General features: G+C 51.5%; 1 protein-coding gene across 2 annotated transcripts in view; it reads right to left on the bottom strand.

The window, feature by feature from the left end:
- The window catches only part of KCNQ4 (potassium voltage-gated channel subfamily Q member 4), a 1096614-nt gene that overhangs the window by 169073 nt on the left and 914541 nt on the right, over positions 1-13000 (bottom strand). The window contains exon 10 of one of the 2 annotated variants that reach the window (XM_078680638.1): positions 864-911. The exons of the other annotated variant lie outside the window; for it this stretch is intronic. Within the exon in view, the coding sequence (XP_078536764.1) occupies positions 864-911 (48 nt within the window). The remainder of the gene's footprint in view (positions 1-863; positions 912-13000) is intronic. 2 annotated transcript variants of the gene reach the window in all.

The following is a 13000-nucleotide window of genomic DNA, read 5'->3' as shown; positions in this document are numbered from 1 at the left end:
CCTAAAAAATGGGCCGCTAACTTCTACCCCTCTCTATCAGCCAGTGTGGCGTCCATTTCAGCAGTGCTGCTACTTAGAGCACTCAACACAAAACAACATTGGCAGGCATGACACCCTTCTGCATTCATGTGAGTGTGGATGAGTATTTCATTCTCATTGGATAATAATAGATAAGTCATCAACATCACTCAGGGAAATGCATGTATTCTGGGTAAGTTGCTTCTAAAATACTGTGGGGTGCAGAAAATAAACCCCTGATTAAAAAGCTATGGTTCAAAAGCAATAAAGCTGAGCAAAGAGTTAAATAAGAGAAATTATGGACATATATAGCATAGTTTTAAAATTTCGGCTAAACAAATTTTTCTTTCAAAAATTGCTCTTTCCCTAATTTTATACTCTTGCCATGATTGCTGTTTTTCTTTCATATTTTTGGAATTCTTGTAAAACCTAACTGTGTGATTCTAATTCAAATTCTGCATTGTTTTCTATCACCAGGGTTCTAGGAATGTCATGGTGCTTGCTTGCTTCTACAAGACAATGTCCCCAGGCTCCTATAGCAATGCCACAGATTAAAGAGATTGAGGTTGGACAAAATAACTTTTCATGGGGATGCCAGAGTTCTCGTGATCTAAGAATATGAATGACCGAGAATTGAAAACAACACAATGATCCTTACAGTATCTAAACACAAAATACAAACCATTAAGAAACAATAACACAGAAAAGCGCAGATTTGAACTAGAAACAGGGTTAAAAGAGACTACTGTTTAGAGATTATCTAAGAGACCCTCTCTGTTTTTTGAGTCAGTTATATATTGGCAATGGATCATGGAAAGGTGAGAAATGTGCAAATGACGGGTTACCTGAGACGCAGCCAGCGGTCGGAGGCATCTTCCTTCTCTCGATGGCTTCTGGTGCCAAAGTGTAAATGTGGTGAAGAATGACCAACGCATGGAGAGGATGGAAGGAAATGGAAGAGCCAAGAGAGAGAAAGAGAAGCAGATGACAGCAATGACAATGGTGAGTGAAGAGGGCATCAATGCAAGTAAGGAGTGAAGAGATACATGGCTCTTTATAAAACTTGATTCCCCCGATGTCTGACCTCTGAAGTCAGAAGAGGAAACTTCCTCAGAATCAATTCACTTTGAGGATAAATTAAAAGTGATATTTTCGGGATCTACTTCCTGTCATAAATGTCAACAATATACTTTTTCTCAGAAGGCATCAAAATGAACATTGGAATAACTCTAGTTTTAGAGGCTTGTTGTTGTGATGTCAACAGGAAATAGACAGAGACACATGCTTATTTCCATGGGGGGAGTAACCTGCGTATTTTTGTGTTGGATAATCATGTGAAATTACCTACAAAATTCACAAGATTATAATTCAATTACATATGAAGAGTACTTCTGTGTTTAGTGCTATGTCTTAGCACAAAAAGTGTCCCTTTTCATCCAAAATGGACATGAGGGTGCATTGTTGCGTTAAGTGCAACAGAATAGCAGCTGCTCGCACTGGCTAAATGTGCTATGGTGTAAGATTTTCCCACAACAAAAAAACAGGTCTAAATTAAGCAGAACATGAACAGTGAGCGTGAGCAGATGCTCGCAGTTGCTAAATATGTTCTCACTGTTGGATTGTTTCTCCCAAATTACTCTTAATTACCCGATTAGGAATAATCTCATAATTTTCAGTAATTCTGCGTCAAAGGCGTCAATGAGTAACACATAATTACCAACATTACTCTGATTAATTCGGCATAATCACAATTCTGCCCAGAGCTGTTAATTGTCTCCCTAGAAATATTAGGTGAAAGAATGGTGAGGTGGTATGGCTGGAACACAGTGGAAAAAATGTTTTGATATTGTTTAATATGTGTCCAAATATAGACTGAAGAAAATTGTTGAATGTGAAACGGGCATTATAGTGGCCAGCTTTATCTAGATGCCAGATACATTAGCTTCCAGACTACTTAAATTGAATCAAGGGGTTCTAGTTGTTTTTGGGCTGGTTCTAATAAGAGCGGCCATTTTGGGTCACTGTGCACCATTTCATGGGACAGTGACCCAGCAGCCGGGGGGCAGGTGACCGTTGTCGTGATTTGTGGCCTTTGTCGTTTCTGGCGTGGTCGTTTGGCGGTTTTGGCAGTTTTTCGGGCAGATTGTGGCGTGAGGAGTAGGGCGGAGTGCGTTGTCGGCGGAGCTGAAGATTTGGGAGCGGCAGTGCGGCGGCGCGAGAGATGGTACCTGGGCTGATGGCGGCGATGGCGGACCCCCGCGTCCATGAGGCGCTCCGCCTCTTAGGAGAGGCCGGCAGGACGGACCTGCTGAGGGGAGATTTAATGGTAAGGCCGCCACGGCGCGCTGCTGATGGCGCCGCGGCGGCGGTGGCGGCTTGTGAGCCACCGCGTTCACGTGCGAGGCGGGAGGCGGGGACGGGGGGAGGAGCGCCGCGGGGCGGAGTGGAGCGTGGTGTCGGCCTGCGGGCGGTAGGGGCGCCGAAGCGGGGAGGGAGGGCGGGCAAGAGGCGCAGCGGCCGGGGGAAGGCCCCGCTTCAGTTCGTAGAGGAGGCGGTGGTGGAGGCAGGGGGGGCGGGGAAGACGAGCGGGAGGCCGGCGGGAGGGTCTTCGAGGGGGAAGAGGCCTGGCCAGGTTAAGAGGGCTGGGGGGGGGCACCAAAGTCGAGAAGGAGTGCCAGGCTGGAGGGGGGGGGAATGGGGGCCAAGGACAAGGCGTGCTGGAGGGGGGCAGGGGGGTAGAGATGATGCTGCGAGCGCGCCCACAGGGCAGGAGGGGGCGAGGGGAGGTAGGGGAGAAGGGGGGGTGGGGGTGGCGGGGGGCGCAGATGGGGAGGGGGAGGATGGGGGGCAAGGGGGAGGAGTGGGGGACTCACCGCTTTTGATTGAGGAATCGGAGGAGGGTGAGGGGGCAGGGGAAGGGGCGGAGAGCAAGCTGGACTGGGGGTCGTCATCTGAGGAGGACATGGTGGGGCCCAGTAGGCCGGTGTCGCCGCGGGGAGGGGTGCGGGCGGGGGGGGGGAGTGGCGGGTGTAGGCTGGGGACGGGGCGGGGGTGAGGAGGTGCACAGGGGTTTTGGGGTGGAGGGGGGCTGGGGGGGGAAGGGGGAGGGAGCGTCCCAGTGAGTGGGGGCACGGGGAGGGGGGGTTGAAGGGGATTACGGGGGTGGGGGTGCGGGGCATGTGGCGGTGCCGGGGGGGAGTGTGGGGTAGCATGGGGGGTGCGGGGGGCTGGGAGTGGGGAGAGGGGGTGTGGGGAGGGCGGCCGGTGCAGCGGGGAGGGCTTTCGGCGGCGTGGGGGAGGGGTGCGCCAGGAGCTTGGGGGGTGGAAGGGGGTGCATTTGCCCTGGCAAGCTGGACTTCCCCGCTTTTTTCTTGGCAGGAGCAGTTGTCGAGGGGCTCGGGTGAGCAGCTTGCGGCTCCAACCCGCCGAGTGGATGGGCCGGCTCTGCCTAGTACGGGCGGTCGCGCTCCAACGAGGGACCATGTGCGTGCCGAAGGTGGATGGCAGGGCAATAGGTCTCCAATGCCCCCCTCCCGATGGGTCGATCCGGCCGCCGGGGGACGGGGAAGGAACAGCAATTTGGCAGGTTACTCTAAATACCAGACGGGAGAAGGGGGAATGTGGATTTAGGGACACTGATGATGGAGTGCAGGGACAAGGCAGGTCTGAGTAGGGTAGATGCAGGAGGGGTATTGGTGGAAGGGGTTGGCGAGATTGAGTCGGAGGAGGAGGGGGAGCTTCGGGAGGCGGTAGGGGAGGCGAGTAATGTTGTTGGCAGTGTTTTACAGGTACGCCCCCGGCAGATGGTGCCGCGAGTGACGGCCCCCCCAGTGGAACTGGTTAGGCGGCGGGATCCGGTGAGGACGCCAGCCTTGACGCCAGGTAAGGCCAATGCAGGATCGGGGAGTGGCTCGGGCGGGCCTCATGGAGGCCAGGCGGAAGGGGGAGATGGCGGTTGCCAGGTGTCAGTGGGGACGGATGCGGGGGGGGGATACGGTGAGGTTGGTGAAGGGTAGGTCTGTGATGGATGCCGGGGTGTGTACGGAGGCGGCGGGTGAAGCGTCGTCGGGGTGCGCAGGCGCGGGAGAGGTGGCAAAGTCCGGGGGGTCGGCGGGTGCAGCGGCGTCGGCAAGCGCGGGGACGGGAGAGATGGCGACGTCCGGCGGGTCGGCGGCGCTGAGCGGCGGAGCGAAGGAGAGCTGTGAGGTCCCGGTCAGGAAGCTGCCGTACATGGGGGTGGCGAAGCCCTTGGGGGCGCATTTGTCGATGGCGACCAGGGAAAAGATCTGGAAGGGGGAGTATGTGGAGATTTTGAAGTTGCTTCACAGGGAGTTGATGGCCAAAGAGGGGTCAAAGGAGGAGGAGCAGGAGTTGGCCAGGCGGCCTAAGGTGCCGGTTACCATTGAGAATTGGTCGGCGGCTTTCCTGATCTATGCCAGCGTGTACTGCGAAAAGTACCCCGACAGGGCAGTCGCACTGTTCAAATACATGGACGTGGTACGGCGGGCGCAGGTGACGTACGGGGGTAATGCGTGGTCGCATTATGACGAGGAGTTTCGGGCGCGCATGGCATCGGACCCGGAGGCAAAGTGGGGGGAGTTGGACGCGGACTTGTACCAACAGACGATGAGCGGGGCAAAATTTGGCCGCACCATCTACACGGCCAGTGGGCTGCCGCTGGCGCCCCCCCCTTTTCGGCCCGCCCCACCCGTGGCGGGTTGGGGGCAGGGGGAGCCGGTAGCACTGCCGGCGTTGGGGCCTGTTGGGACTTCAACAGAGGCTCTTGCCTCAGGCAGGTGTGCCGTTTTCGGCATGAATGCTCCGCGTGCGGGAGACGCCACCCGGAGGCGCGTTGTTGGGGGCTTGGGGGAGGCCCTGCACGGAGACAGCACCCGTCCTTCGTGCCCGGTAGAGGGAGGGGGAGCGAAAGGGGGGGAGGGGGAGTACCCTGGGAAAAGGCTTGTACGCCGGTTAGGCTGGACCGCCTGGAACCTCTGTTGGAGGCTTATCCGCGGGCGGACGATGCGGCCGTGCTGCGTCGGGGTTTCAGGGAGGGTTTCCGGTTAGGGTACGAGGGTCCGCGGATCGCTCGATGGGCGGAGAACCTGAAGTCCGTGAACGCACACAAGGGTGTTGTCCGGGAGAACCTTTACAAGGAGGTGAAGGAAGGGAGGATGGTGGGGCCTTTTGAGGAGGCGCAATTGCCGGATTTGATCATTTCACCAATTGGGGTGGTTCCGAAAAAGGAACCGGGTCAATTCCGGCTGATTCAACATCTCTCATGGCCAGAGGGCGCGTCGGTGAACGACTTTATTTCAACGGAGTTGGCGTCGGTGTCGTACTCGTCCGTGGACGTCGCAAGGAGGTTGGTGACGACGGCGGGGCGGGGGGCGCTCATGGCAAAATGCGATGTAAAATCGGCGTTCCGGTTGCTACCGGTACATCTGGCGGATCACCAGTTGCTAGGGATCCAGTTTGACGGTCTCATCTTTGTCGATAGAGCCCTGGCCATGGGGTGCTCCGTGTCATGTGCCTTGTTTGAGAGATTCAGCTCCTTCTTGCAGTGGGCTTTTTCCTGGCGCACAGGCTCTGAGGCGATAACGCATTACCTGGATGACTTCTTCCTGGTGGGTCGGCCCGGTTCGTCAGACTGCCAGCAGCGACTGGACAGTTTTACCGACCTGATGGGTTACCTAGGGGTGCCCTTGGCGCCAGAGAAGACGCAGGGTCCCAGCACGGTGCTGTCGTTCCTCGGGATAGAGCTCGACTCAGCGGCCATGGAAGCACGCCTACCGGAGGAAAAGCGGGTGGTGATGACGGAGTTGGTGACGGGCATGTTGGCCAGAAAAAAGGTGACGGTGCGGGAGGTCAGGTGTTGCTGGGGAATTTCAACTTCGCGTGCCGAGTGGTGCGAGCAGGGCAGACGTTTTGTCGGCGGTTGGGTTTGGCCTTGTCGGGGTTGACGCTGCCCCATCATCATGTGCGCCTATCGGCGGGCTCGAGGGAGGACCTGAGCATGTGGTTGGCTTTTCTGGGGCATTTCAATGGAGTGCCCATGGCGCCCCCGGAAGACTGGGAGTGGGACGTGACGATGTCGTCGGATGCGGCGGGAGTCGGAGGTTTTGGACTCTACTGGGCAGGCAGGTGGTGCGCGGAGACATGGCCGGAGCAGTGGCAGGCGGGGGGTAGGAGCATTGCTTTCCTGGAGTTGTTCCCGTTGGTGGTGGCTGTAACAGTGTGGGCGCAAGAGTTGGCACACAAGCGTGTTTTGTTCAGGGTGGACAATATGTCGGTGGTGCAGGTGGTGAATAGGCAGTCTGCAAGGGAGCCCCAGGTGCTGAAATTGATGCGAGTTTTCATGTTGAGGTGTTTGGAGCACAATATTTTGTTCCAGGCTCAACATGTGCCGGGAGTGGACAATGACATTGCTGATGCTTTGTCTCGTTCCCAGTGGCGGAGGTTCCATGAGCTAGCCACGGAGGCAGCGGCGGACAAGACGCGCGTTCCGGAAGAGCTGTGGTTGGTGGGAGAGCGCGGGTCGTTCAGTTGGTGAGGTCGTCCCTGGCAGCGTCCACGTGGAGGAGTTATGAGCAGGCTTGGATGGAGTTTCTACGTGGCGGAGCGGTAAGGCAGCGCGGCAAGTGGCACCGGGAGGAACAGGTGGTGCAGTTCATGCTAGGGCTAATGGACAGAGGTTTGACGAGAGTGACGATAGCAGGAAAACTGGCAGGGGTGGCTCTCATGGGCAAGCTCTGGTGGGGTTATGCGCCTTCGGCAAAAGAATTGGGGGGGCGTCTTTTGGAGGGTTGGGAGAGGGAAAAAGGTGCGCGGGCGCGGCGGAGGCGGCCCATTACGGAGGCGATGTTGGAGGTTTTGGTGGGCCGGTTGCCGGCGGTATGCAGGGACCAGGCGGAGACGGTGTTGTTTGCCACGCTGATGTCATGGATGTTCTATGGGGCTTTCCGGGTGTCGGAGTTGGTAGGTCTGAAGGGGCGTCCGGGTTTGACCTGGGGGAGGTGGAGTTGCGCGGCCGGGAGGTGGCGGTGCGGCTTCGCCGGTCCAAGACTGATCAGCGGGGAGAGGGTACTTGGGTTCTATTGGGTCCAGGGGGGTCGGAGGCGGTGTGCCCGGTGGAATGGGGGAGAAGACTGGCAGCCGGTCGGGTGCAGGACGGGGCGGAGGTTTTTGGCAGGGGAGCTGTGGGTCGGGTGACAGCTGCGCAGTTGCTGTGGGTCCTGCGGCACGCCCTACTGGATATGGGTGAGGACCCAAAGGAATTCGGGACGCATTCGTTTCGCATCGGGGCGGCGACGGAGGCGGCGCGGATGGGTTGGGGGAAGGAGGAGATTAAAAAGCTGGGGCGCTGGAAATCAGACTGCTATAAGACGCACGTCAGACTGCTGGGGGCAGTGTTGGAATAGACTTGCTGTTGGTGCGCGCTGCTCACATATGTGTCTTTACAGGTGCGGTGGCGGGGCCGGCTGCAGCGGTGATGAACATATACGTGGTGGGCCATTCCTTTGTAAAGAGAGCAGAGAGGGCCGAATGGGAGAAACACAGAAATCTTAATTTGGAATTGGACGAGCAGTTGTTTAGGTGTCATTGGAGGGGTAAAGGGGGCATGCGTTGGCATGAGTTGGTGCCGGTTTTGAACAATGTTGTGCGGGGGGGGATCTGCCGGATGTGGTAGTCATTCACGTGGGTGAGAATGACTTAGTGCAGTGTAAAGGACTGGCACTGGTGAAACAAATGAAGAGGGATTTGCTAGAGATCAGGAGGCAGTGGGCGGGTTGTTATGTCATTTGGTCGGAATTCGTACCCAGGAGATGTTGGAGGGGGGGCGGAGAGACCTGGGGCAATTGACAAGACTCGGAGAAAAATTAACAGGAAGATGCGGGCTTTTTGTGAGAAGGAAGGGGTGGGCGAAATGGAGCACCCGGAGCTGAGGTATGGGGCGGTCTACTTTTTTCTGGAAGATGGAGCGCATTTATCGAGATATGGGATGGAGCTCTATATTGTACAGTTGAAAGAGGCAGTAGACCGGGCAGTAGGGGTGCACAGGTATCCAAGGGTGCAGGAGTCCTAGGGGGGGTCGAAAGCCGTATGGGGGCTTTCGAGTGGCGCTTTTTCCTAGTTAAACGGGGGAGGTAGGATAGGAGGAATGACTTTTCCTGGCAGAGGGGGAGTGAGTGTACATATGGCAGGTGTTGAAACAGTTGAGGCAGGCGTTTGGGTATTTGGTACTAATGTTTATGTTGTTGGCGGGGAACTGTTTAGGGGTGGGGGCGAGGGGTTTTGGCAGGTATACGTATAGTTAGTTAGGCCTAGTTTTGTACGGCAAAGGCCAAGGAGGTGGTATATTGTCAGGATGCACCTGTTTCTCAATAAAGCGGCCTTTATCACACCTTACATCTGTCTCCGGTCGGTTCTTCCCCTCCCCGTCTCCCGATGGGCCCCAATGGGGCTTTGCGGGGGGTGGCCCACCGGCGGGAGGCTCGCCCCCCCGGGGATTTTGGGGCCCCGGGAGGAAGGGGTGGGGAAGATTTTGGACGGGGACAGGAAGGGCGAAGCTGGTTGGGCTAGGCAGGGGGTTCTAGTTGTTTTTGGGCTGGTTCTAATAAGAGCGGCCATTTTGGGTCACTGTGCACCATTTCATGGGACAGTGACCCAGCAGCCGGGGGGCAGGTGATCGTTGTCCCACCCACCCTCCCTGTAGTTTTGGTTGTAAGGGGGGTGCAGGGGGCTGTTTACATGGGTCTTGATGGCACGGGAGGGGCCAAAGGGGGTTTTGTTGGAAGTAGGTGCGTTCTAAGGTAGGGTTTTGGCTGGTTGTGTTGTCGCTGGGAACAGGTGCTGGAAAGTTATGTTGGGTGGTGCTTTTTCCTAGTTAAACGGGGGAGGTAGGATAGGAGGAATGACTTTTCCTGGCAGAGGGGGAGGGAGTGTACATATGGCAGGTGTTGAAACAGTTGAGGCAGGCGTTTGGGTATTTGGTACTAATGTTTATGTTGTTGGTGGGGAACTGTTTAGGGGTGGGGCGAGGGGTTTTGGCAGGTATACGTATAGTTAGTTAGGCCTAGTTTTGTACGGCAAAGGCCAAGGAGGTGGTATATTGTCAGGATGCACCTGTTTCTCAATTAAGCGGCCTTTATCACACCTTACATCTGTCTCCGGTCGGTTCTTCCCCTCCCCGTCTCCCGATGGGCCCCAATGTGGAAGAGATGCAGGCTCAGTGTTTTACTAGAAGCCAATCAAGATGAATGAGTGGGTGAAATAAGCTATTATATTATAATTAGGGCTCTCGGTTTTACGGTATTTATATTTTGGTAATTTCCGTCAGCATTTATCCATATTTATTTTTTGCTAATTTTACTTTTATTTATCCATATTTATTATAAGGTTTGTGAAAAAGTGAAACTGAAATGTGTATAGTTCTGCATTTATTTAACCAGTTAATGTACACTCGTGCCTGAGCGCATGTAAACACTCATATGATAAACTAAGCACTTAGCAGTAGATTTGCACAACCTTGATACTAAAAGGTGCAAGATTTCTTATGTTTAAGGCTCTTTACTAAAGTTCCTTTACTTTTTTAATCTTTTGCCTGTCAACCCACACAGCTTTTGGCCTGGCAATCTTGACTGACAGCATTCAGAATCACTCAAAAACAACCCAATTTCCATGTGTATCCACATTTGAAAATACGGACAGGAAAATAAATGGTTGTCTGTCTGTATTTATCTGTAAAAATGGGAAACAGGAGGATGATCACTTTTTATGTGAAACTGTTATGACATGTATGTTAAAATAAAGTAAGAAAGAAAGAGTGGGTGAATCAAAGTAGACCTTCTTTGGGGAGTCCACAAACTGCTGTCTTTAGAAGAATGTTACTCTAACGGCACGTGGTCACAATTCTGAAGCTATCAAAAACCTCTTTCACCAAATTTTCCAAAGTAATTTTCCATATGTTACATTTGTCCTCTTTTATAAACAGAGTTTGACTCTTTTAAAGTGTCTGTGGTGCAAAATGCCAAAAGAAGTGGCATTGTGGCTATGGATCTAGTCAAAATGGCTCATGACTGCAATCCTGTTAACTTTGTTTCCTTTGGGGAAAAGTTGGAATGGCAAATACTTAAAAGGTCCTCTCAGCTGTACTAGCATACCTGACTGCTTTGGTGAGCAAGGTGATGAGATCTACAGCATTGCCCTTTTGGAGACATAACTCATCAGTGGTATAACTTTACTTTTTCCTATAATAGGCAGCCATGATCCATGCAGGTAGCAGCTGCGGGGGCCGTGGGCCATGTAAGGAGGGATTCCGAGGGACGTTGTGGAGGGAAAATTAATAATATATTTAATTTTCCCTTGGCATGGTCCCTCTTCTTCCTCCCTTACACTGCCCCACAGCTTCTACCTGCACGGACTGCGGCTGATAATAGGATTATTCTCATTTCGAGACTGCATCACAGTCTTTCTTACTGTGATTTTAAATATAGAGGTCTATTTTCCATTTCTTCAGCATTGCCTTCCCCCGTATATCACTTACAAATTAATCCATTTTGTTCCTGTTAAAAATATGGCTTGGGGCTAAGTCAAGATACGCGAGTAGACTAACATTAGTATCTTGTGCAGACTATTCAAATTGCACATTTAAAAATTCCAAACAGTCTGTAGTTTAAAATTACATATGGTGACTACTTTTTCGTGGACCTATCCACATTTTTATCCTCCTGATAATTATTTAACCAATTTCAACCCAAATAAAAATACCATACCAGCAGAGCAAGAAGACGTTTTCTGCGAATTCAGTGTAAACCAAACCAACGGGAGTCTAAACATTTTGGTTTGCAGACCTCACCTGGTGCTTGTTTTCAGGTTTCAAAGCACCGCCTCTATCAAGCATCAACTAAAATTTTATCAGCCTCTTAGGTCGTGTGTCCTGGAGGGTAATGGAAGAATTCACGCGAGACCTGGAAAAAGATGGAGGGTCTAACTCCACTCTCCACATTCAGGCAGAGCACTTGGCAGAGAATGACACCTGTCTATCCACATATTAAAATTTGTATTAGTGTTCTCTTAATTAAACCACTCATCATTGGCACTTGGTTAATTTAGGAAAACCATGTAAGGTTAGCTGGTGGTCTGAATGATGCCACCATGGAAAATTCAAAACCCATTCATTAGAGGTTCATCAGACGCAAGTTGCTATGGGATCTTTTAATAGTCCCGCTACCTTGGTCCAGAACTTCTTTACTTTGTTGTCTCTATGTGGCTTAGCATGCCCAGATATTGCTCGTGATTTCATAATTTGCCTTCATTGGAGTGTTTGTCTTGCTCCGTCTAACCGCATTGAGCATACAATGCACCCTCAAGTTGTTTCTTAGCTAGTATCCCTCTCATTTCTAAGTCTTCCTTGGCAGGAGCAGGGGCACCTTGGGATATAAGTCACTATAGCAGAATGTAAGGCGTTCACTGAGGGTCCACTGTATGTGGTGTTCTGCCTGTTCTGCTACTTCAGCCAAAAGACACACCAATTAGAAGTGCTGAGCATCTACCTCCTTCATTGCGGGTCTCCAATGGCCTGCAGAATGTAAAGCAATCCACCAAAGACATAACCATCTGCTTTACCCTTCACAAGAGTACATGACTTACTGGTCATTTCAAAATCTAAAGTCATTTTAATGAACCTTCTTTTGCCACTAAGGAAACTCTGTATTTCAAATGTGTGATCACTATAAAGCGAAGTAGGGGTGAGAGTTGTGTTAAGGCTGGAGGACACATATATATTTGCTAATTATTCAAGATATAGAAAGCTTTGCTATTCTGTCCTCGATTTTCAGGCGATTTCAAAGAAAACATGAATAAATATTGAAATTAAATAATATTTAATTGAAAGCACAACTATATAAATACAAATCAGAGGAATATTTGCATCGAAATTAGACTGGTACGTTCAGGGTCGAATTTACTCCTAAGGATAGTTAGGATTAGGTTCAGAGTTTCAGTAAAGGTTAGGGTCTATGATATGGTTAGGGGAGAGTCAAGGGGGGGTGAGCCAAAGACGGGCTGGTGCTAGAGTCGGAATAAACATCCATGTATGGGCCAGTTTATGGTCGGGCAGGATAAGGATTGTTGTAACAGTTAGGGGCAAGGTTTTCAGAGTCTGGATAAGGGTTAGATCTAGCGTAGGGCTAGGGTTTGTAAGGGTTAGAAGCAAGGTCTTATTTAAGTTGGAGTTAGGTGAGTGGGTGGAGAATGATTAGACTTACAAACATGGTTTGAGTGTGGTAAGGGTTAGGTATTGGACTAGGATGAAAGGTTTGTCTAGGGTGTGGTGCAGGGGTAGGTTTTCAGGTAGATAAAAACACGCTTGAGAAAAGTATACAGAGCATTTTTAAGGAGAGAGGATGAAACATTGAAAATCAAGAACGTTTTTAGTGGAAAAGGTGTTCACTGAAAATGAACTCTCTAGGTATAACAAAATCTAAGTTTTTCATTAAATTGGCTTACAATGTAATAGCTTCTCTGAAATGTTATTTCTCTGACAAGTACTGAGATGAAATGACAGACAGGTACTGGTATTTATGTTTGTGAGTATGTTATAGGGAAATGATGGTCTATGTTAGGCCTGCAAGACTTAAAAATAGTGACAGCAAAACCATGTTCATTGACGTGGGTTGATGGTCCAGGATCGGTTGTGTCCCACAGAACCTTCTGGAACAACAGCAATAAATGCAAAAGGACTGAGAGGGACAACACCAACTCGGAGAAGCTGGAGAAGGGACTACATCCTACAATACATTGACTGATGGAGAAGTTGAGCACTTCATTTAGTGGCACTCTACAAAGGAAAGGGAAATCCAAAGTTCTTTGACATACATGGATAAAGGAGACGACAAAGTACTCAGTGGACAACAAGTTGCACGCCTAAAGAAGCATACGATTCTCAGCATGGGACATACTTTGACATAGGAGAGACAGG

This window comes from Lissotriton helveticus, chromosome 3_1 (assembly GCF_964261635.1).
Source record: "Lissotriton helveticus chromosome 3_1, aLisHel1.1, whole genome shotgun sequence".
Classification (NCBI taxonomy): domain Eukaryota; kingdom Metazoa; phylum Chordata; class Amphibia; order Caudata; family Salamandridae; genus Lissotriton; species Lissotriton helveticus.
Note: the sequence above shows the minus strand (reverse complement) of the source record. Positions and strands in the feature narration are given on the sequence as shown.